The sequence below is a fragment of the Podarcis liolepis genome, assembly GCF_965112155.1.
Source record: "Podarcis liolepis genome assembly, chromosome: 1".
NCBI lineage: Eukaryota > Metazoa > Chordata > Lepidosauria > Squamata > Lacertidae > Podarcis > Podarcis liolepis.
Genome location: NC_139554.1, coordinates 78,945,839 through 78,970,868, shown reverse-complemented (window position 1 = coordinate 78,970,868; position 25,030 = coordinate 78,945,839). Strand labels below are relative to the sequence as shown.

General features: G+C 40.2%; 1 protein-coding gene across 1 annotated transcript in view; it reads left to right on the top strand.

Annotated features, from left to right (window-relative positions):
- The first annotated feature begins 2,241 nt into the window (after positions 1-2,241).
- Positions 2,242-25,030, top strand: part of PTDSS2 (phosphatidylserine synthase 2) — a 38,334-nt gene continuing 15,545 nt past the window's right edge. The window contains exons 1-5 of the mRNA XM_083480910.1: positions 2,242-2,734; positions 9,907-10,008; positions 17,173-17,255; positions 21,225-21,292; positions 23,549-23,683. Of these exons, the coding sequence (XP_083337036.1) occupies positions 2,475-2,734; positions 9,907-10,008; positions 17,173-17,255; positions 21,225-21,292; positions 23,549-23,683 (648 nt within the window). The 5' untranslated portion in view covers positions 2,242-2,474. The remainder of the gene's footprint in view (positions 2,735-9,906; positions 10,009-17,172; positions 17,256-21,224; positions 21,293-23,548; positions 23,684-25,030) is intronic.

Here is a 25,030-nt window from a genome sequence, read left to right as displayed (position 1 = left end):
TTGCCAGAAGCGGCTTAGTCATGCTGGCCACATGACCCGGAAGCTGTACGCCGGCTCCCTCGGCCAATAAAGCGAGATGAGCACCACAACCCCAGAGTCGGTCACGACTGGACCTAATGGTCAGGGATCCCTTTACCTTTAACTGCTGCATGGGGGCGGGGGCGGAAACCAGCTGGGCAGAGAACAGAGAGAGAAGGGGGGAGTGAGATAAATAAAAAGGAGGAAGAGAAAGGGGAGAAAAGAGAATGAATGTGTTTGTAGGAGAGATGGCTCTGGGCCCCACCCACTTTGGTCAGCAGTCTTGCTTACAGCTGCCATGCAACACCTGGCAGATTTCCCTGGAAAGAATGGAAGGTTGGGGGAATAGGATTTCTCATACCTATAAAGCAATGAACCCAACCTTATGAGAGTAAGTAGTGTTTCCTAATTTGATGTCTGCTGATAGTTTATAACAGGGTGGTGAAGCTGTGGCCTTCCAGTCATTGTGATCTGGGTCTGGTATGATGGGAGCTATAGACACACAATGTCTGGATGTATACAGGTTCCCCATTCCTGATTTAAGGGAACATTTCTTATTCTATAGGTCGTCTTCTTTGGCAATCACTCACAGCAGAGCAAGATTGTCCTCCATAAACACAGTTTTAACAATGAGTCCATAATTGACTGTGTAGGCCAGTTCTGGATCGACACAACCTTCCACAGTGGGGACATTGGTTTCCAGGTGGGAGTTGATCACGGTGTGGATTTGCCAAGCGTGCCTTCCTCTTAGCACGTTTCTCCCTTGCGTCTTGAGTTTGAGTTTCTTCAAAGCCCATGACACCTTTGGTAAAGGCTGTTCTCCAACTGGAGCGCTCGCAGGCCAGTGTTTCCCAGTTGTCAGTATTTATACTACATTTTTTTAGATTGGCCTTGAGACAGTCTTTAAACCTCTTTTGTTGACCACCAGCATTACGCTTTCCATTTTTAAGTTTGGAATAGAGTAGTTGCTTTGGAAGACGATCATCAGGCATCCCACAACATGACCAGTCCAACAAAATTGATGTTGAAGAATCATTGCCTCAACACTGGTGATCTTTGCTTCTTCTAGTACACTGGTATTAGTTTGCCTGTCTTCTCAGGTGATGTGTAAAAAAATTTGGAGACACCGTTGATGGGATTTTTTGAGGAGTTGGAGATGGCATTTAAAAGTGGTCCAAGTTTCACAAGCATACAGTAAGGTTGGTAGTACAAAATAGCTTTGTAAAAAAGCATTTGGGGTACACATAATAGACAATCAGTTAAAGTGTCAAAAGCTGACCTGCCGACTTCCATCCTCGACCACAGATTTCACCACCATTTGTCTCCCACCATACAGTAAGGTTATGTCCTGTATAGCACAGTCTTATGCAGCCAACATAGAAATAAGGTGCATGGAGTTTGATGAAACTTATTCCTAGGTAGGCGTGTATAGGGTTGTAACCATATTTCTGACAAAGTTCATACTGTGCCTTTATTAACTGTGTAACAGACAGAAAGTGAAAAGGTCAAGGCTTTCTCCCATCACTTTGTTTTAGTTTATTAAAGCACCTTGATGCTTGGAAAAATAAAATCTCCAAGTGCCTGCTTGTCAAACACAAAAATCCTGATCTCAAAAGTGGCCCCATGCTCCCACCACCTAGTTCCAGAGGACCCTTCTCTACTTTGCTTAATAAAGCTGTTGTTATGGTAACATGAGATTTTCCTCTGCCATGCCTCCACTCCACGCCCCTCTTGAGCAACGAAATTGGAAGAACAATTTCGGAATATAAACTCCATTTTGAACTAGGTGGGACTTCCTTCCATACCAACAAGTTTTAGGGTCAGTTTGTTTTCCAAGGACAAAACTCCCATTTACCAGCGGGGAAGCCGTTTTAGTCCTTCGCAGCAAAATCCACAGAACTGGGTTTAAAGCTTCTAGCCCGCCATAATAAAACGTCTTCGCCTTTAGGATACCACAGGGCTCTCTCTTTGTAGCTCCCACGGTCCGCCGTGGAACTTGCTTCAAAGCATGCAAGCGCGCACGGCTGCAACTTTGAAGCTGCGCATGCACGCTTATCTAAAAGCTGTAGGGGCGGGACTAGAAGAGCCTAACAGACCGCTCTTCGCCCACGAGCAAAACACACACACACAAAAAACCACGCCCCATTTTGTCCGTCCCCCCGCCCTCTCCTGGCTTGTGGAGTTCATGCCGCCGGCCCCGACTGCGCACGCGCGCCCCCTCGGCAGCGAATCACGCCTTCCGCGAGCGCGGCCCCGCCCCTCGACCCCGGCCTACGTGGGGTCACGAGCCAGCGGTGCTGAAGCGCCGCCTGTGAGCTGCGGAGCGCGCTGTTGCTCTTTGGGCTCGCCTCTTCCTCTCAGATGGGGCGCGCGGAGGGGCCCGCCTGGTGCGCGTGGGGCGTCGCTTGAGTCGCCGCTCTCTCCCCGCCGCCTTCCTGCAGCCAGCCGTCCCCGTCATGAGGCGCAGCGAGCGGAGAGGTCACGGAGGGGGCTCCGGAAAGGCAGCCCTGGAGGAAGAGGAGCAACCGCCGCCGCCGTCGGAGCCCAACGGGGCTTCTCCCCCCGTGGCAGAGGTTTCGCCGGGGCGCTGTAGGGGCGCGACGCCGGGAGCCGCCGCCGCCGCTCCCACGACCACCACTGCTTCCACCACGACGCACGGGAGCCGGCGCAGCACGGAGTCCGAGGTGTACGATGACGGGACCAACACGTTCTTCTGGTAAGGGGGCCGGAGCAGGGCGCCCCGTGTCCTTCCCCCCTCGTCGCCTCTCTTCCCCAAGGCCCTTTCCCCCTGACACGCGGAAGGAAACGGCGCAGTCCATGGACACGGGTTGCCCACAGTAAATAGACTTGTGTGTGCACAACTAAAGATGCGGGTAGGCAGGCTGTCCGTTTAAAAGGCTAGGGACCAACAAGGAGAAGGGAGTGAGCGGGGTGAACTTGAGGATGCTGGAACCAAGGATATAAAGAAGGATGTGCATCTCTTTGGAATCAGGCTGGACTTCTCTTCCTGGGTGTCTCCTTCCCAGGAGCCCTGCTGAACCTGCTTCTTTTCTCAAGTCACTTCTGCTGTTCCTTCTCTTAGGAATTGGCCCTCCTTTGGTTTTTCTCCTCAGCTATTGCGGTCAGTCGGGGAAGTGATTAGTGTTACATCCCTAAACACAGTTGTTGAGTAAATATCACGTAGCTCTGTACGACTTACTGCTGAGTAAATATGCTTTATATTTACTGCTGGCTTTTTTCACCTCTCCTGGCTTGATGAGTATTTGATATAGCAAAATCTCTGAGAAATATTACAGCACCAAGAGGAAACTCAGACTGCTTTCCCATGCATACTTGGAAATATATCCTGTTTAATTCAGTTAGACTTAATTTCTGAGTAAATACATTTGATCTTGCTTCAACTGCACACTTGTGGGGTAACTTTCCTAGGCAACAGCCTACTTGTGGTAGTTGAAAGGCAAAACCACACTTTCATCTCCTTATCTCAAGAGAATACTTGCTTGGGCGGTTTGTAGAGAAGAGCACTTCTCTAAGTGTCCTTGCTTAATGGTTTGTGATAGTTTTCCAGATATCATTCTACTATTCCAGCATTTGTACTACAAAAACATAAGGTTTTGTAGACACAAGTAGTGAAAGATAGTGTGACTTTTGTAGTTGAGCAGTCTCGTGAAGAGATGGAGGCAGAATATTTACTAATATTTACATACTAGTAAGTAATTTTTCATCTATAGTAAAAAAAGGATTGACAGACCTCAACACATCCATATCTGATGAAGTAGGTGTGCACATGTGTGATGTTATTTTTCTCCTTTAAACTTATCATGACTACCTTGTTTAGTTTATTATATTCTCAAACAGAACTGGTTAAAACTTTACTTGTCCTGATGCACACCTAAAAGCAAAGCCATACTTTATTATTGTTGAGACAGTATGAAAAAAGACTGTATCAAAACCATCTTCAAAGCAAAAAATAATAAAAATTCTTTTGCCATGAAAAGCCTACACAAGAACAAAAGATATAGCACAATACCTACCTACAAAGATATCGTAATTGTGGCATCACTAATTCTTGTATATTTTTCCACTTTGTGTCTTTATTTATTCCACTTGCTTTATATCTTTGAGGTGCCACTGTTCTCTTTCCATTACAGTTGTTAGGCTTGTAATGTAATACCCAGAATGATGGTTCTTTTCTTCCTCCACAATAGGTGTAACTTTTTCTTTTCGTGCAATTCTTGAGAGGGCAAATTATTTTCTAGCAAACAGCATGATGTTAGTTGGAAATCTGGTAATTTAATTAAGCATCAACTCAGTTGTTGATTAGTTTCACTGGGAGAGACAAAATTTCCTGCAAACTTTAAAAAAAATTCTCAAGCGTTTTATCCTCCACAGTATGTTAAGTAACATGGTTTCCAGCTTCAAAACCCTTTCTTCTTCTTGTGCCACATACATCAATTATGGAAAAGGGAATACAATGATTAGCTTTTGACATCAATTTATCTTCTTCAAAGACAACAGAGGGCATAGTTTTTCTGGTTCTGCAAGAGGCTTAGTAAAGATAGAAGAGCCTGATTTGAAGTGACTCGGACCTGGTTTGGCTTGAGGTTGCCCCTGAGTCTTGACTCCTCTGATCTTGGCAGTAATAAAATTTGGAGTATGTTGATCTTGAAAGATCTGCTGATATTCAGTGAGAGTTCTGCAAACATAGAGTATACCTAGTGAGGCTGTAGTGGTTATTTCATTCCGGCAACATTGTAGGGACTGACTTAGAGCCTGCAATATCTCAGGTTTAGGAAACACAATCTTTTATCAGAGTTCAGGAAGGACCACAGAGAACATTCTGGGAAGTTGCTGTGTATTGGCTGAATTAGTGACCAAATAACTGGATCTTGCAGACATACTGGCACAGTCCTGCCCTTTCAATGGAGAATGGGTAAAATTATAACTTGATTGCTTCTTTTATACTATTTTAAAGATTGTACATTTTATTGCTAAACAATTTTTCCAATACTGTTGATGATGTTTCGTTATTCTGGGTGATAAGTGTTCTATAGTATAGTCAGATCTTTTAGATTTTCTTCAATGATTTGACCATTGTTTGTTTAACGCTATTTTGATTATATGTGTCCATTTAAGCTATGAAGAGAAGTGCAGTATTTAATGAGTTCTTAAATACTCTTACATTTGATACTTGAAAATGCTCTAACTTTTGAAAAAGGAATCTAAGAACTGACAGAATGTTGATCTTTCATAGTATTTTATGTTACCGTGATCACCAAACACATTCTTTTAGAGATTCAGTTTAGTTCATTCTAATAGTGAATAACTGAGGAATGTAATTTTTCATTGATCATAATTTAAGGTGGATTAACATACATGCTGCCACAAAGTGCAGCATGCACACATACTTTCTGATTTTTTTGGAAGGACAGTAGTGCATCGGGGTGGAGAACCTCAGTCTAAAAGGCTAAACACAGCTCTGTTGCTCTTGGAACTCTTCCACGCATGCCCCTTGCTGGCTTTGTAGTGTCCTTGAGTGTTTTTGTCTGACTGAGATGTGTTTTTGAAGTAATATTTTACCTTTTGTTTGTCTGAATGGAGACTAGAGAAATATGTGTAGAAACTAATCTATTGTATAAAGGTAAATTTTTACATTTCATGCTGTTCCCACTTTTGTCTCTGACACGTAGCGCTGCCCTGTGGCCCACAAAAGGTTGCCTGAAAGGAAATGCAGCCCTTGGCCAGAAAATTGTTCCCCATCGCTACTATACATGCCCACTCAAAAATAAACCCCATTCAGCCATTCAATGTTCTGTATAGTATCTGAAAAAGACAAATAAACAGTTAAAAACCCCCAATGCATTTCTTTAGGAGTTACTCCCAGCCAGTAGTATTACAATTGTAGTCTTAAGTAATTTTTCATGCTCTGAGCGTTTGTTACAGCAAAAAGAAGAGAATCTATTGGCAGTTTAAAGATAAACAGATTTAGTATGGTGTATGCTTTTATGGACAAGAGTCAGTTTCATCAGATACATGAAGTGTTACCCTCAGTTTAAAAGCAAACATGTAAATGAGGCTGAATGCTCATTAAATGTAAAAGAGGAAAAGGAGGTTGGATCTGGTCAGTGGTCTGGATCATAGAGTCTGACCTCTGCAAGCTAAGTTTGATAGGGACCACCCACCTATCAATCACTTGACATCCCTGTGATGGTGATGTTTTTCACCCTGTGTGGTACATGGCTTTGTGTGTGGTACAAAGGTCCTGACCATTGTCCAATTGTTAGAGTTTCAAAGAGCTGCACACAACTCTGCAATCATTGATAGCCTGCTGATTGTTAGTACTTCCAGAGAGCCTTGTATTGCACTTTAAAGCCCCAACAATTAGCTTATTGTCAGAACTTCAAAAATCACATACTGCACTGGGCAAAATTAGGTTGCCCAATGTCATTGTGACATCAGTTGGTTGACTTCCTGCAAGCACTGGTAATCAATCAGCTGATGAGTGGTGCTTAGGAGAGAACTGTATGGGGGATGCCTGCAATTCCCCCTTTGCCTGCCCCACAGCCAATATCATATATGATGTCAGGTGTAGGACAGGTGAGCATGGCTCTGTCAAAATGGTCTCATGGGCTAAGTGGAAAGGCCTGGAAGGCCTAATTGGGGCCCATAGGTCAGAGCTTCTCTAGTGCTGGTGTAAGAGGCATATGAGGACTGTTCGCACACACATTTGGCCACCATATAAATGCTGTACACTTAGGCTTCAATCCCTAAAATAATGCATCCAGTGAAATGTTTGGAAAGGGCAGCCATGTTTATGTAAAGTGGCACATGCATGTTTTTTCTTCCTGACATTTTTCTTAATGTGTAGGCATTGTGGGTGGAAGCAGAGTGTAGCCAGTAGATGCAGTGCAACTGTGCAATCCATGCATAGAGAGTGCATGTGCATTTGTAAACAGTGTGACATTTCTATACAAAGTTGAAATGTATACAAAGAAGCACTGTGACCATTCACAGCTGTAGCACAAACTTCATAATGTAGCACACTTATAGGGGAAGAAAAAATATTTGGTCTCAGTTGCATCTTAAAATCACTTACTGATTCATTGTAGTTCAGCATGTTAATGCTAGAATTTTTCCTCTGAAATTCTTTTACTGAAGAACTGAGACTTACAGACTAGCAGTATGTTCATGGGAGATTGAAATGTTTGCTGTTTTTTATGTCAGGTTTGTAACTGTCCTTCTGCTTAAGATAAATATTTAATATGGTCCTTAATATAGTCTGTGTGGAAACATTCAGCATTTAACATCTCAACTGAGGGGCAAAGTAGATGTGGCAGCAACACAATTTAGGCTGGATTGTACTGAAATCTGTAGTGAAATTGCAGTGGGAGATCATGAAGGTGGGGAGGGAGGTAAATAACCTTCTGTGCCAACCTCCTAAAATAAAGTCTTTTAAGCTATTTCTCTTAGTGAGGCTTGCTTCAGTCATGGAGCACCACTGATGGAAGGTTCTTTCTCCTCCCCCCTTAAAGCAGGCTTGGAGAGAGACCATAGCAGGGAATGCTTCTCCTGCCTGTGCTGTCAGCCCATCAGTGCTGCCACCCCATTTTGTAGGGGCTTTGCATTATTGTAATTCACTTCTTCTGACATAACTTCTAGTTTGGCCCCAAGTGAGCTACTTCAGAAGTACATGAAGGAGAAGTTGGGAGGTTATCTGTGTACTGTTGAGAGTTGCGCCAGAACCTGTGGAGCAACCCTCAAGTTCTTTCAGCTTTGCTGTTTTTACAGAATAATGAACCATTGTCAAATGACTTTGTTTTTCATAAGGACTTCTGGAAAGTGCTGGGAAATGGCTGTCCTTGTTTATCTAGACATAGGTGGCTGTCCTGTTGCTGATTCCTTTAAATTGATTCTTGTGTGTTTACTAAAATCTGTCCTCTCATTGAGTTTAATTTTATGCTGTACTCTAATATAGATGATTGGAATGGATTAGAGGTTTTTAAAGATAAATGCTGCCAAAAGAGCACATGATTTACCTTTTATTTGTTTTCATCCTAAAGTTGCTGGGTCTTCATTGATTTCTGGGAGAAGAATGCCCCAATGCTGAAAATAAGTCATTCAGGGTGATTCTGCCTGTCCTTTATAAAGCAGCTCTCATTCTGTGACTTGCAGAAAATGGAATGGAACATAACTTGGGGACCACATTTCCTTATGTAGGATCCACAAAAGAAAACTAATCTAGTTGTACAGAATTAAACCATAGCTTACTGAACTGGTGGTAATCTCTGCATAGAAGCTAGGTCATGAATGTCCTCTTCCATTCCTTATTGCTGCCATCTCAACAAAGTATATACTATTGCTATTGATGATAAATTGTTTGCCTTTTCTGTTCTTTTGTTAAATGATGCTTGAATATTGGACCCTCTGTTCTGTGAAGTGGCCCACGAGAAATGAAGAAAACTATTGAATGATGATCATCCATCACTCTTTGTGGAATGAATTTCCCATACACTCTATAATGTTTATGTGTTCCAATCTGCTCTGAAGAGTTTGAGGATCCTCTAGAACAGATTGGAGAGCATGCAGAGGGATATAGTGAGCAGGAGAAGAAAGGGAAGTCCCATCATGTGAATTGTGTAACACTGCATGCTTATTCTCTTAGAATAATACGCAAAGTCTTTTATATTTGAAACTGGATCTTTATAAATAGGAGTTTTCAGTTTACTGAAAGCTGGTACATGGAAAAGTTGCCGGCATGTTTGTGTTGGTTAATGTGGAGAAACAAACCTTTCTGATAATCTTTCGTGTGTTGTGAGCCAGTGTGGTTAAGAGCGGTAGTCTCGTAATCTGGGGAACCGGGTTCGCGTCTCCGCTCCTCCACATGCAGCTGCTGGGTGACCTTGGGCCAGTCACACTTCTCTGAAGTCTCTCAGTCCCATTCACCCCACAGAGTGTTTGTTGTGGGGGAGGAAGGGAAAGGAGAATGTTAGCCGCTTTGAGACTCCTTAAAGGGAGTGAAAGGCGGGGTATCAAATCCAAACCCTTCCAAACTGAAATTCCTTAAAATTGTGCCTCAACTTCCAGTCTTCTGAGTTGAAAAATTGAGTTCCTGCACACTGATTATGCATAGTGTAGTTCTGTTGGTTACAGTGCTCATATTATTTATATACTAAGCTTCAATTTAGTTGTGAGAAGGCAATTGTATTTTCAGAAGCTAAGTTTTATTTACAGGAAAGCTTCCAATGCAGTGTTATGATCCCCTACTTAGCTAAAGATTGACAGCTTTTGTACTAATGCTGTCAGAGTAACTTTTACTGCAACCTTTGCCATTCTTTTAGGTCAGTTTGATCACCTTGTTCGGGCGTACGGGCTGTTGCTGCAGCAGTGTCTGTCTGACTGTGCTCAGAATTTTGCCATTTGGAAACTAATTCACCCCTTAGAAATTGGTAGAAAGTGTTCCTCAAGGCTTGATGTTACCATCTGTGCTGCTTGGTTTATTACACTTGCAGGCTGTGGACGATCTGTCTGTGGAAGTCAGGACTAGAACTTTCTTTATGACCTTCCAAAGAGTGCAACGCTTTGGGTTGTTTGAGGAAACTGTTAGTATAGGGTTTGTTTGTTTTTCTCTGAATCAATTATCATGTTCAACTTTTATTTTTATATTTAGTGTATTTTTAAGTGAACTGTTTTTGAAAAGGTGGTCTATAAATAAGTAAATTTAGCTGCCCTGAACTTTAGATTGGAGGAAGGGTAAATCTTTAATAAATGAAATAAAATAAATACATTTTAACCTGCTGAAGATACTGAGCAACAGTAAATAGTCCTGAAAAATATTATTTGTTGTTGACTCACTCTCTCTCTCTCTCTCCCCACCCCCCTGTACAATAGGCAAGCACACACCTTAACAGTCCTGTTCATCCTGACCTGCACCCTGGGATATGTGACACTGCTTGAAGAAACCCCACAGGATACAGCCTACAACACAAAGAGGTAACTAGCTGTCACATAAGTGTTGCAGTCAGCTTTTATTGCCAGTTTATTATTAACTAGCTAGAGTACCCATTTTTCTTATATTTACTTTTAGTTTATTTTGGATTTTGATAAATTTATCAGTCCATTGTACGCATAGCAATGACTTCCCTGTCATTTGTAAAAATATCCCCAAATATGTAAATATGTTTTCTGTATGAGGAGATTCCACAGTTATATCAAAGCTTTAACTTTTGTAGTTGTATAAGGAAAAGAGCCTTTTGTTTATTGACTGAATTCCTCGACTTCTATCATGAGATTTAAAAGACTGCCCCAAAGTAAAGTAAATAAAAAGGATAAACCAAAAGGCTTCTCCGATAGAGAAGCATTATTAAAATATTCCTATCTGCTGAAAATAAAACAGATTGATGTTTTCTGTAGAGTAAGTCATACGTAAAATTTGTTAAATAATACTGGGCAGGATTCACCTAGCCAGGATTCACATAATCCGCAGAAGCCCTGTGCAGACTTCTTCTTGCATATTGGGGCTTTCTGCCTCTGCAGGTGTGTGTCAGGGGGCTCCCCAGAACAGTGTGCAGGGGGAGGAAGGGAGGGGTTGTTCCATCTAGCAAGCTGCAGTGCTTGTGCAGATAGAACGATGGAAGGAGTATGAAGTTTAATTCTACCACAATTATAAAAAAAAATATTGTGGGAACTATAGTTCCTGTGTTACAGTTTTCATATAACTGGTTCATATTGGAACCACTTACTGAATTTTTGTATATATAAAGCTACTGAACGTGTCTGAATATATTGAAACATGTGCGTGCTACTTGTGGAGTAGCTGGAAATTACGGTGTTGTGGTAGAATAGAAATTATAGGTGACAAGGCTAGTGGCCAGCTATGTTGCTGCCACCTCTCATTTCCCTCCTTGCAATGCCAAATACTTTCTCCCACCCACTTTCAGCACAAAGGCTCACCTGTGTTACAGTAATATTATAGGGCTATAGTCAAGCTAATGCGGTATGGCCAGAGTGAATTGTATAATGGTGAAACAAAGACTCGGAGAAGAATGCATATGAAACTCCAGTGGAAATCACAGTACAGTCTGGACAAAACAGGAAATTATGGTCATCAGCTTCAGAGCAGTGCAGGATATTAAACCAGCTTTAAACTGTTGTGGTTTAATACCTTGGTTTGTGTCATAGTTACTGTAATGTCTCAGTTTGAATGAAACAGAAAACTCTTGTTAATTAGAGGTGCACCACGAAAGAAGCAGCAAAGGTCATGTCTTCTCTTATTTGTCACCCCATGATGTATGTAAACTGACTGGCTCTCTTAGGTAAATGTTACCTAGGGCCAGAAAGATATTTCAAAATGGTGGGGGGTTTTTTTAGTTCAGAACTTGCATTAAGTCGGGCTGTATACCTGCAGAACGTTGGCTGCAGGTTCTTGCGTGTATGACAAGTGTAGAATCAACTGATGTTGCATAGCTGATAGATGCACATTATAATAGGTTTTCCCATATACCATTTAAGTTGCAGAAATATAACTGCAAAATACAGTCAAACCTTGGTTCCTGAATGCCTCCGTTATTATACGTTTCGGCTCCCAAATGTAGAAAACCAGTTTTCGAACATTTTCCGGAACCGGAATGTCCAACGCGGCTTCCGCTTGAGTGCAAGAAGCTCTTGCAACCAATCGGAAACTGCGCCTTGGTTGTCGAACGTTTTGGAAGTCGAATGGTCTTCCAGAACAGATTACATTCGACAACCAAGGCTTGACTTCATTGTGTGTGTGAACTTGGCTATATATGCTTATAAAAGAGAGGCTGGTCTTTAACTACCCTGTTGGAGTTGTTTTTCAGTTGCCTTTATCATGGCAGCAATTTTTATTGTAGGCTTTTGTGGTTCTTTTTATCAAACATCAGTGCTCTTGAAAGAATGTGATGCTATTCTGACATGCCTTCAGTAATATTTGTAAGTGGAAAATTGGTGTGGAAAATTGGAGTGAGTGGTGTCTGTGGAAAATTTCGGAAATGTGTCATCTGTGTATTCTAGAACTTGGAATACAATTGTTCTTGGTAAACTTGGTGAATTTATTTAAAGATGACCTCAGATTTCCATACTGTATTTTGTACTTTGTCATCTTGCACTTTGTAAAGCCACCGTGCTGGTGATATTAATGAATTATTCCAGTTGATCCTAGTTTCCATTTCTATAATAAATGATAGTTATGCCATTCATACCTAAAACTGAATGAGACCCAGTGCTTTTTTTCTGGGGATACGCAGGAGTACGCATACCCCTAAGCATTCTGTGAATCTAAGTTTGGCCTCATTGAGGGGCAGTATTTCAATATGAGTAGGAAAATGAGAGTACCCCTAAACATTTTTTAAGAAAAAAAGCACTGATGAGACCCCTAAGTAACCTAGCAGATACCAATCCTTACACAAAGTTGGACTAATAGCCAGCTCAGCCTAATAAATCTAAATGCTGGAGAGACAAGGGCTTTTTTCCATCCTGTAACTTAAAATGCCAGAAACGGAAGCTGTGAATGTATGTATGTATGTATGCAAATCATATGCTCTTCAACAGAGCTGCAGTTCTTCATTCCAGATGTGAGTAGAGCTATTGAGGGACTCACAGGTTTAGGTTGGAGGTGCATTGATAATGCTGTAAATGGAAGAGTTTCAAATCTTAAGGCCTCTCAGTATACGTTCTGACCACACTCTGAAGTCTAGAGTAGCACACCTTTCAATCCTCTTTTGGAAGGGCATCCTATTCTTAGTGGTATCTAATGAGGGGCTTTGTCCTAGGGATTCATTGAATAGCTTAGATTTCATGGAGGGTAATACTATCAAAGGCTGCTATCTGTGATGTCTATGTGTTATCTCCAGTCCTGGAAGCAATATGCCTCTGAATGCCAGTTGGCGGTAATTGCAAATGGGGGAAAGTGCTGTTTATACTCAGGTCTCGGATGTAGATTTCACCTGGGCATCTCATTGGCTACTATGAGAACAGGATGCGTCTTTGGTTTGAACCAAAGACTCTTCTCATGCTCTCACATTGTTGAATAACCTGAGGTTATCTTTAAGTCAAAAACAATTGACTGCAGATAAAAGAAAGCAACATGATTTGATGGATGTAAAAGATCTAAAAATAATAGATGACATATTTCCTAGGGACAAAAACTTCATACTGTGACCTGAATTTTAAAAAGTTGAGGCATCTCATAATGTTGTCATTGACTGAGCAGAAGTGATAACCAGTATTTAGCCAATGATTCGTCTGTGTAGGTGGATACAGATATGCAGTTTATTTCCTAATCACATTTTAGATGTCTCTGCAACATCCCCCTTAATGCTGCATTGACTAAGTTGAGCTACTGCTGCAAGCATAGCGTAACATATGACACCACTTACAAAAGAATTGCACTGGCTGCCAGTTCTGTGGTGCTGACCTACAAAGCCCTAAACAACTTGGGCCCAAGTTATGTTTACAGACTACCCAGTCAGTAAAATATTTGAATGAGGCCCTTATGTTTGTGCTACAACCTGCTGAGATCCATCTTGCAGGAACTAGGGTGGTGGTCTTTTTCATTGTTACCAAGCCTATAAAACAGCATTGCCTTGTGTGATAAGTAGGGACCAATGGTGCTTTGTTTTGGTGCCTGATAAAAGTTTTCTCCCCAGCCTTCACTTCCCATTAATACCATCTTACTGTAATTTGTACTGGCTCTGTAGCTGCTGTTGTATTGTCTTAATTATTTTTAATGGGCTGAATTCAGCTACCCAGTTCCGTTAGTGAATGCCAGCATGAAGATTCCCACAAGAAGAATGGGGCTCTCTCTTGCACCTCCCCCAAATCTTTTCTGGAGGGTTGGGAGAACCCCCAGAACCGGAGTGGGAAGAAAAATTGTTTTATCAGTTCTGTTGGGCAAGCTAAAATGCTTGGACTTTCTCCTTTGTGCTATATTGAATTCCACCCATTGTATATTCTTAATTGATTGTGTGTTTCGTGAAAGGTGATATAGAAGTAATATTTAAAAATAACTACTGAGCATATCTGTCAGGGAACTGACATCGGAGCCAGAGGCGGAGGCAAGGCTCCCAAGTGATGCTGGAGAAGGGCCCAGCAGGGAGAGAGGCAGCTCATCAGCTGGGGAAGGAAATCAGTGTAACACCAGGGATAAAGGGGGGCAGATGGGGGAATTGGCGAGGGGGCTCCAGGACTCCTCGCCGGAGACCAGCGGGGAGAGCACGGGTTCTCCACTACCCACACCCTCCCTGCGCAGAAGACTTCCGTGCAGGGAGAGTAGGAGGAGACTTGGGGTCAAACAGCTTTTATGCTGGAAAAGGTTTAAGAAACGCCCACTGACGGATTCTGCTAGCGACTGAAACAGCCACGAAGTGAAGGGCTGTCCGGACAGAACAGGTTTAACCAGGCAACCTAGCCAGGAGTGGCGGCAACGTACGCACGAGCAACCCCTATTATTATTACAATATCCTTAATATGTGAGCAGGTTCCAGTGTGTTGTTGATGTAAGGTGGTGATCAGTGTAATTACATGTGATAAAGTACTATCAGGCAGCAATTAGAAGATGTATATCTACCCTGTTTCGGTCTTTTCCCCTCTATAAATTAACAAGAAAGCATGCCTAATTCTGCATAAGGGATTAAGAGTTCAAATGGAGGCTGCACTTCAACTTGCTTGTTAACCTGGTGCACCTTGGCTAGCATTATACTCTGGGTATATATCTATAGTTCCAGATCTGAGTGCAGATTTTGTTGCAGTATCGTGGTTTGCCACTCAAGGCTGCTGACTTGCTTTTTGGTCTGCACACAGATAATTTAGGTTCCTGCAATTTGAATTGATCTCGCTGCTTTGGTTTTATGGAACGTAAAACCAAATGAAGGCGTAAACCATTCATTTAGTTCTTTAGCTTTTCCATGACGATGTACAGTTTCATAAATAATCTATGTGAATTGGACTCCCTTTATAGAGTTATAAAACTCTTAAAACTGTACATAGTCTGATATGTGTGCCTCAAACTTCAGATTAGCAATTATCTTTTTACTCAAGAAGCAACATAATTTCAAATTATGGTAAGATAAAAACAGTGATGATTTATAGCAAGATGGATGAATTAAAGCAACATGTTTAATCTAGATTGCCTTCGTGTATTAAATAAAGTGAAACTTAAACAGGGTCTATAAATTGGTTCCGTGTTGTCTTATGACCCAGATGTTGATTTTTAGCATTGGTGTAGGGCAGTATACTTTGTTATAGAGGTCACAAACCTGACTGAATCTGAAGACATGGTGTGGCTTCCAATAGTTTAGTAGTTTAAACAGTTCATCCTTATAACTAGGTTTCAGTACTATGGTTCAGTAACTTGATTGATTTGAAAATATTTCTATCTATTTTAGTTATTAAAACTTTTGTGGTAACTTACAGCCACACTAAATAAGGTGATAGCCAACTAAGTCAGACTCAAAGTAGACCTGTTGAAATCATAGACTTGAGTTAGTATCATTGATCTACTCTGAGTATTACTAACATTGAATATCGCTCTGTAATTGTGGCTTGTGTACTGGAAATACTTAAATACTAGGTTGACTTTTTTTAAGGATTAATTCACGTGTGCAGAAATAGAATATGTTACAGCCTTTTCCAGACAGTTTTAAAGTGCGAAGGAGATCACATATGCCTATGGAAAACTAGTATGTAATTAGCCAGACCTGTTGATCTATGACTGTGCCTCACTCCCCTTTTAGCTACACATTACGGAGGCTGAATATTACCTGTGCTTCCCCATAACATTTATGAGCCAAGTAACTGTTTATGGTATGAATGACAAATGGAAGCATGTCAGATTGTATAAAGGGGACTTTCCATGTTGCAGATAACCAGGCAAGTTAATTATAACTCAGCTACAGACTGGTGGATCCATACCCAAACATGCAGTTCGCTTGGGACTTCCATCCCCTTGCTACCTTTATCAGCTTTGGCACATTGAGTAGGGAAGAAGCTGCCTGGTAGACTTCTCAGGGGGTCCCTGCTAGGAAGGAATTCAGCTGCTACCAAAGCAGGTAGCAATGACCTCATAAGGTCTTGATTCTCAGCAAGACCTCATTAGTGTCCATGGGAAATACCGTATTTTTCGCTCTATAGCACGCACCAGACCATAAGACGCACCTAGTTTTTGGAGGAGGAAAACAAGAAAAAAAATATTCTGAATCTCAGAAGCCAGAACAACAAGAGGGATCGCTGCGCAGCGAAAGCAGCGATCCCTCTTGCTGTTCTGGCTTCTTGGATAGCTGCGCAGCCTGCACTCGCTCCATAAGACGCACACACATTTCCCCTTACTTTTTAGGAGGGAAAAAGTGAGTCTTATAGAGCAAAAAATACGGTAATTTCAGTGTTAGAAACTCAGATAAATAAGCTAGACACCAAATGGCTCCTTAAACCAGGGTTACAGTTGCCAAAATGAAATATCTAGTTGGCATTTTGGAGCCAGACAGCTCGAAAGTTGTATTTTTCAATACAACTTTCTGGTTCCTGAAATTTGTTCTGATTGTGCAGATAAAATACTGTGGATAGAATTCTAAAGGATGTGTTGTTAGTGCAAGATCTAAAGATCCCCAGACATGCACCTTCTGAGGGTGGAGACATCAGGCACCAGGTGCCCAGGAATCTTCACTTGATTGTAAGAGGCCAATAGCCAGGTACAAAATGTGCCTAGTGCCCTGCGAATTTCAAACTCTGAATCATTCCCTTCTTCATATGGCCACACCAAAAGCAGAAGCTGTGGAAATTGAATTGTGCCAACTGCTTGACTGATCTGAATAAGATTTTTAAAAACTGACCTGCCTTTCAATTTTAAGAGAATCAGTGTTGTATCTTTTGGTTTTTCTCAAAAGGATTTGAGAACAGCTTTTAGTAGGTAAGAAGAGTTAATATTGAGCCAGGCAAAATCAGTTTTCTTCCCTGTTGCATGCTTTTGACTACTAAAATGTATCTAAAACAACCTATTTATCACAGAGTATGAACTTTCAGTCTTCAAGACTAGACTGCCTTCAAATAGTTTTTCTGATTTTAGATGTTCTATGGACTTTCAAAAGACATATTTAACAAAAACCATTCATGAACAGATGTAAATTGAAAGTGTTTTTTTTTCAGAGGTATTGTTGCCAGCATTTTAGTTTTCTTGTGTTTTGGAGTCACTCAAGCAAAAGATGGGCCATTTTCAAGACCTCATCCAGGTAATCAAAATTGCTCATATCATAAAACTTCTCTTGATAATGATGCACTTGGTAAAATGGCTCCTAATGGTTATATGTAAATGTTGAAAGTAGTAACCTATGTTTCATAGCCTGTATCCCCTAGGGATTTCATTATCAGAATCTAGCATAGTTTTCAGAAGTCCTCATCTGACTGCTCATTAGTCACTTAACAGGTGACATATTTTACCGTACTTAATTGAATCTAATGCTCACCTTTTTTGGCCAAATTACATTGCAAAAATTAAGGCGTGCATTAGATTTGATGGCACATTTACTTTCGCCAGCAAATACTTTTTTTTGGTTTCGAGGTTCTGAAAATTGAGGTGCGCATTAGATTCAATGGTGCATTAGATGTAAGTAAATAAAGTATTTGCTATAAAAATGTAAGAAGAACCTGCTAGATCAGGCCAATGGTGTATGTGTATGCAGGCTGGAGAACTGCAACTGCAGAGCATTGTGGAACAAACATTCCACTTAGTGAGTGCTTAAGATAAGGACACATTTCAGTTATCTATTTCAGATTTAGATTATACCTGGAAAAGGTGTGTGTGTGTCCCGGCCTCTTCTACCAAAAATAACTTACCTTGAGTAAGAGAGGCAGGCAAAGAGAGCACTAAATTTGTGCTCCTGTTCCACTGTCTACCGCCTGCCCCCAATTCCACAAGTCCATCTGCCACCAGCCACCCTGTGGAAAAGACTGTGGGATAGAAAGAGACGCAGGCAAAGAATAGCCTTCTCCAGCTGGACTATTGTCTTTCCCACAATAGGCTTGTCTACTATTGAATGCCCTGTGGGAAAGATCCTGATGACTTGTTACATTTTTATATTTTTGTGACTTTATTAATGTATATTGTTGTTACAAATTCTTTCAAGTATCCTTGAAGATGTGACATAAATAATTATATTGAAAAGGGAAGTTGATGGAAAATGTGTGGTTTGTATTTGGCTAAACACCATTCTGCAGATTTGTAAAACTGAAAATGATAAAAATAAGCATTAAGGTATTTAACACCAATGTATTTACTGTATTCACCATCCTTCACTTGAAGTTTTGCTAAACATGGTAACTTGATAAATGTTTTGCATCACAAAGACAGCTTCCTCTGTGGGAAGTTTTACACACAAACACTGTTCTTCAGAGCATTAATATTTTTGTCTGACATTTTATTTCATTAGTCAGAAGTACAATAGAAATATTGTTGTAGACAGTTTGCTGAAGTATGCTACTGTGATACAAGAGTGCAGGAGTATGGCTCTATTTGTTTAGATAGCACATTATCCTTGTTTCTTGTTTTAAAATTTTTTTGCATTTATATAATTGCAGCTTAACAAATACAATCTTTTTTTTTTTAAGGACATTTTTTATTTGAAAATATAACAGAAAAAATAACAAACCAAATATAAATAACAACAAAAATAAGATTGTCAGCTGATATTAACATTAAGAATATTCTGACAATTCTGATATAAACATATGATATAATTCTGATATAAACATAGGTAATTCAAATGTCCAAATAGGTGTCTAAACAGAATTTACAATTAAGAAGTTGTTCATTCAAATGTAAAGGACAGTGAGATTCAAACCACTAACAGATAGATGGTAGATATTTGTCCATCCAACTTCTCAGTATAGATATTTTAGCTACCATAAGGTTCTCAAACCCACTTTTGTTGCCTGTCTGTTATTCAACACACTCATAAGAGTGTGTGAACATTTGCAAAAAAAATCTCCAAAACAAAGTTGATAAAGCGTTGTAATTTATGCCCAGAAAGAAACATCACAGAACGTGTCCATTCTATATGCCTCAAGAAAGCATTTTCTGAGTTACATCAATTCAGTTCTTGTATTACATGCTTGGGATATCCATCACCACAGATTCCCTTGTATAATGCCAATTCCAATAAGAATTAAAAAGAATCAAATGTTTTTGAAGTATTTCTATTGTTGATTATTCCTTTTCATAATAGTTTATATTGTGTAATTTTATTGAGTATCTTAAAGTCCTGGATTTTCTTCTGGTCTGTTGAGCATATTCTGTCCATTTTCCATACCAATGCATTCAGTATTTAGAGATTCATAGAATTGTAGAGTTGGAAGGGAATAACCAAAATGCATTCATTTCTGTGTATCTGTTGTTTTGTGAATTTCCAAAGCATGATTATTGTATTCAATATTGTATTATTTCATATTTACTCCCCCCCCCCATTTTTTAAAACAACATTCCTACAGTTGTGCAGAGGGTGGACCCATAGATTTTTCTGCATATCTAACAAATGACTGATACTGCTAAGTATCCCCATTTTCAAAGTAATGTTAATTTTCTTTCTTTCTTTGTTGAAGAAGGATGAGTATGCAGACCTTACAGTGCAATCCTATGCTTGTCAACTCTCAAATCAGGCCTACTTTGGTCAGTGGGTTTATTCCCTGGCAGGCATGTTCAGAATTGCAGTCTTTGTCACATAATGTGATTCTGTGAGTCACTTGTCAACAAACTGAGTGCTTTAAACACTCATAGTACTGGTTTTGAAGCAAAACATAATGAAAAATAATTTAGAAATTGTAACTCAGTGCTGACCTTCACTGTTAGAAATGTTACCTTTTCTATCATATACGTGAGAAGAAAAAGGCAACTTGATAGAATGGAGAGGCTTTTGTAATATTGAATGGGTGGATCATCTGAAAATGGTTCAAAAGGAATAAGTGGCCAATTTTCACCCCCCCCCCCGAGTTAAGCATTATTTTCAAACACTGCACACATCTCTGCAATTACATAAAATGATTTCCAAAACTGCTTGGAAAGCATAAAATAATCTGCTTTCTACAGAGCAACAAAGCTATTAGAGAAAGGACATTTCAGCTAGTCTGTCGTCTGAACTTGAGTAGTGAAGAAGACATAAGGCTGTTAATGAGAGTGCTAGAATAAAAGAATAAATGAGTGATCTGTCACTGAAGAGAAATGAGTGCTAATTAGGGATGCATGAGCATTCCTATGGTTGTCCTGAATGGAGCTTGATCTTTTCAAATGCTCCTTGTGAGCAGCCACAGAACAGAAACACGAATAGGCACTACAAAACTACAAACCTTTTTTGGGTGAGACAGTGATGGGTGTTCCTGTTCCTAGCAGGGGACTAGGGCTGGAACTGGCCCTTTCATTCTTCCTACCCCACGATCCTGGGATTACAGTTCCTAGCATTCCTGACAGAAAAATGACCCTGTAAATTAGGTCTTGCATTTGTGAGGCAAATGAGGACCTTTTCACAGCAGGGGCCTGTGTGTGGGCATTTGAACTATACTTACCATATCCTAGTTTTAACAAGTGCATTACAGTGTGTTAGTTGCGGAAGTCTCATAATTAAGTTGCCAAAACAGGAGTAGTTAAAAATAGCAATGCTGTAAGACACTTTGAAGAAAGCTTAGTAAATGTTTATAATTTGAGGTGTGTCTGAGGAACACTGCCTATGCTGGTTGTTCATTCATGAGATACTTAAATGGAATATCTAAAACTATCATAATAAAATCAGAACTGATATTTTTTGCCAGAGTGGAAAATCTGAGCTACATCCATCTAGCCTTATATTCCTTAAAACTGGGACCATTTTCATCAACTATGGGCGGAACAAAGAGAGAACTTGTTTAGCAAGGGTATTATCAGATATCAGATTTTGAAAGGTCATCTTGTCTTCCTAAATATGACACTGGTAGGCAGCTATTAAATATGTATGTGAACCTTGTCTCAAAGGACTAGAACAAGATTATGTTGTGCAAAAACAATCCTTGATTATAAATAAATGTGGATAATTGAAAAAATGTGGGTTCCTAGCAGCACATTTCAAATCTTGTTTAGTATTGTGTTGAAAGCATAATCACTCCATAATTTGAAATACATTCTGCAATAAAGATACCCATTTATGTGTATGTTCTGATTCTCTTGCTTATTCTTTTAGCCTACTGGAGGTTTTGGCTGTGTGTCAGTGTAGTGTATGAGCTTTTCCTCATCTTCATACTTTTTCAGGTAAGGATTTAAAAATTGCATCTTTTATGCAGTTTATTGGGGATTTTTAAAGAAGTTTTGTAAAAGGTAACAAACATGAACAATAAAATGGGAAGTTTTCTTTAAAAGGAAGCGTGCCAACATAGAAAGCTCTCTTTATACCAGACCAGATCACCAGTCCATCTAGTTCAATATTATCTACTCTTGACTGGCTGCAGTTCTCCAGCGACCTACTTTTTACTGGACCCATCAGGATTTTAATCAGGCACCTTCTGCCTATAAAGCATGTGCTTTGCCTTATGCCCCCTCCCATAATACAATTTGTATAATTTAATTCTTCATGGAATCCCTTGTTGTTATTTAGTCGTTTAGTCATGTCCGACTTTTTATGACCCCATGGACCAGAGCACGCCAGGCACTCCTGTCTTCCACTGCCTCTCACGGCTTGGTCAAACTCATGTTCGTAGCTTCAAGAACACTGTCCAACCATCTCGTCCTCTGTCGTCCCCTTCTTCTTGTGCCCTCCATCTTTCCCAACATCAGGGTCTTTTCCAGGGAGTCTTCTCATAAGGTGGCCAAAGTATTGGAGCCTCAGTTTCAGGATCTGTCCTTCCAGTGAGCACTCACGGCTGGTTTCCTTCAGAATGGATAGGTTTGATCTTCTTGCAGTCCATGGGACTCTCAAGAGTCTTCTCCAGCACCATAATTCAAAAGCATCAATTCTTTGGTGATCAGCCTTCTTTATGGTCCAGCTCTCACTTCCATACATCACTACTGGGAAAACCATCGCTTTAACTATACGGACCTATATGGCATCCCTACAGTCTAATATAAGAGAATGTACCTGTGCAGAATGTTACTGAGAGCTGTCAGAAGAGGAGGTATCCACTCTTCTCAAGGCAAGGGGATTATTGCCTCCACACTCAGTTTCTTTCACACATCCATTAAACAAGAGCCAAGGAAGCTTCTGTCAGGACTTTTCCCTCTGGCTAGGTAGGTAGTTCTTGGCAAAAGTGTTTGGGTAGCAGTCTCGTATCTTGCATGGGATTTCCTGAGAACTGTTAAGCTTATCACAGCACCTTATGCTACATGGGGACAAGTCTCTCAGAACACTGGGAGAGTATTTTAGCTACTATTTCACTTGCAAGTAAACCAGGAAAGCACTTCTTGGTAATTCCATAGGTTGTGAAAATTCTTATTCTTGATTTCAGTGTTCCCAGTTGAGCCTATTCCCTGCAGAAATGCCATAATAATCTAGGTCTGCTTCTGTGAGAGTGCCCCTCCCCACTCTGAACAGCTCCAGAGGTTCCAGGCAGGCTCAGATACTCTTTACCTGTCAGGTGTGTCACAACCATGGGACTTAAATACTACCAGCTTTGTTGTGGCCATGTACCTGCCCATCTGTTTTGAGTCAAAGCAATTATTTCTAGATGTGGATCTATTCACCCTTTCCAAAAAAGGAAAGGGAACTGCCTGAGCCAAGCTTTTTTCCCTCCCTTTCAAAATGGAGCCTATACTTTCAAGGGTGAGAACCATAAGCACAACTTCCCTAAAGCAGTCCTTTGTTAACAGGTGGCCTATTGGACTGAATAATGTTCCTATGTGTTGCTCTTACACTCTTAGTTCTAGTCTCCTGTAGCCAAGTGCCAGTTATTTGAGAGAAGATTTCACTTTCACCTCAAATGCTGAAGGATCTCGGGTAGCTTGCTTCTGTCGTTCAGGAAGCAAAGGTGCTTGTTGTTAATGAAGCATGTTCTATGGGTGCCACAATTAGGGGTGGAGTGCAGAGTACACTTAGGAGAGTGCTGCAGTAATTTTATTTTATTTATTTAATAAAGTTTATACACCGCTTGATTGTAAAAAACCATTACAAAAAGAAAAACCATTAAATCAAGAAAATATTACAATATGTTAAAACATACAAAAAGTTAAAATACTAAAACAGATTAAAATTCACATCAGCATTTCTAAGCATCTGGGTAGGCTTGTCTAAGCAATGTTTGTAGAAGGTACTGAAAAGAATACATTGAGGGGACTTTTATCTGTCTTTAGTATTGTCTTGTGTAGGTTATTAACTTATACTCTTTAAGCAGTGAATGGACACAGGGCTTTATCCAATCTCTTATTTAAGGTAATGAAACCAAATGTGCTTGACTCTTCCACCTGTGTTGCCATCTTAGAAAATGTTAAAATTACTATTCAAGAACAGTACAATATTTTGTCACATTAGAACTTGTTTTAACTGTTTCTTACTAATAGATGTGCTTAATTCTTTAGACTGTACATGATGGAAGACAGTTTATGAAATTCATTGATCCAAATTTAGGAGTCCCCTTACCAGAAAGAGATTATGGTGGAAATTGCCTTATATATGATCCAGACAATGGGACAGATCCCTTTCACAATATTTGGGTAAGAGACTGAAACTGAAATATCTGATTTAGCACTGAAGCTGATCTAAAAAATTTGTGTTTGTAGGATGTATCATTTGGTATTTGTGCTTAATGACATCACCTGCCTCATAACCGCTAATGTGTATTCTGTAATTCCATACAAGTGCAGAATTCAGATTCCTGAGAATCTCAGGCTTTACTAAAAAAACACACACACAAAAAACCACAAACCCACACAAAACCAAGCTTTCAGCATTTTTAGCTGGTATGATAAAATGTGAGTATGCAATGCCTAGATTAAATACCCATAGTCATAAAAGTTGTTGAGCACTGTTTTCAGATATTTTCAGATATCAGTGGGTTGAAGATTGAGCCTGTATAGCTTGCCCCCAACCTCCATGGCTAGTTATAAACAAAACAAATTGTGTAAAATAAGCAAAATTTCACAGATCTATATTTGGGATTCAGCAATTCTATGCATGAAATTCTGTTGTTGTTGTTGTTGTTGTTGTACAAAATATACACATGCTGCTTATAACTACCAGCTGACCCTTCTATTGACCAGATAGTGCTATCCGTTTGCCTGTAACATAACTATGCACTTTAGAAGTGGGGTTAAATTATTTAATTGCTCTTTGCAATTCAAAGTGTACGGATGTAAAACTATACCCTTTCTCTGTTGCTGTTAAAGTACATATCTGCCTTAGCATTTCAAAGCTAGAATATTTTACCTACTCAGACTTAAGACTATAGAAAAAGAATAGGCTACTATCCAAGTCAAGTGTTACTGTGTTCTGGGGTTCAGAAATCTTGTCTGATTTTAGGAGGCACGTGGCAGTGAGAAAGGAAATATACAAGAGCCTCTGGATCAGCAAATTCTGCTTAAAATGTAGAGGCTATCACAATACCTCCACTGCAAATGTCTGTACTTAGCTTGCTATGGTGCTCCTTGCCAAAAGGAAAACATTGTGGCAAAGAAATCATACATTTCCTAAGAGGGCTTAGCTATCAGTAGAAAATGTAATACTTTGCCAGCTGATTATGCCAAATTCTGCCTTCGTCCACCACCATTTTGTGAATGGCTTTGCCTCTGCACCACTGTTTTGAAACTGACTGGCTTCAATTTTCAGCCATCTCAAGTAGGTGGGGTAGAAAATTTGAAAACCTCTGATCTAAGATACAAGGCACTATTCTGTCAAAATTGAAATGTTACAAAAATTTGGGAGAAAAAGAATTAGATTTCCCAAAAATGCAATTAAAACAATGGATTAAAATTTATTTTGGGTTAGCGTTGTTGCCTTCCTGGATGAATATTTGCATTTTAAAAAGGTAAAGGTAAAGGTACCCCTGCCCGTACGGGCCAGTT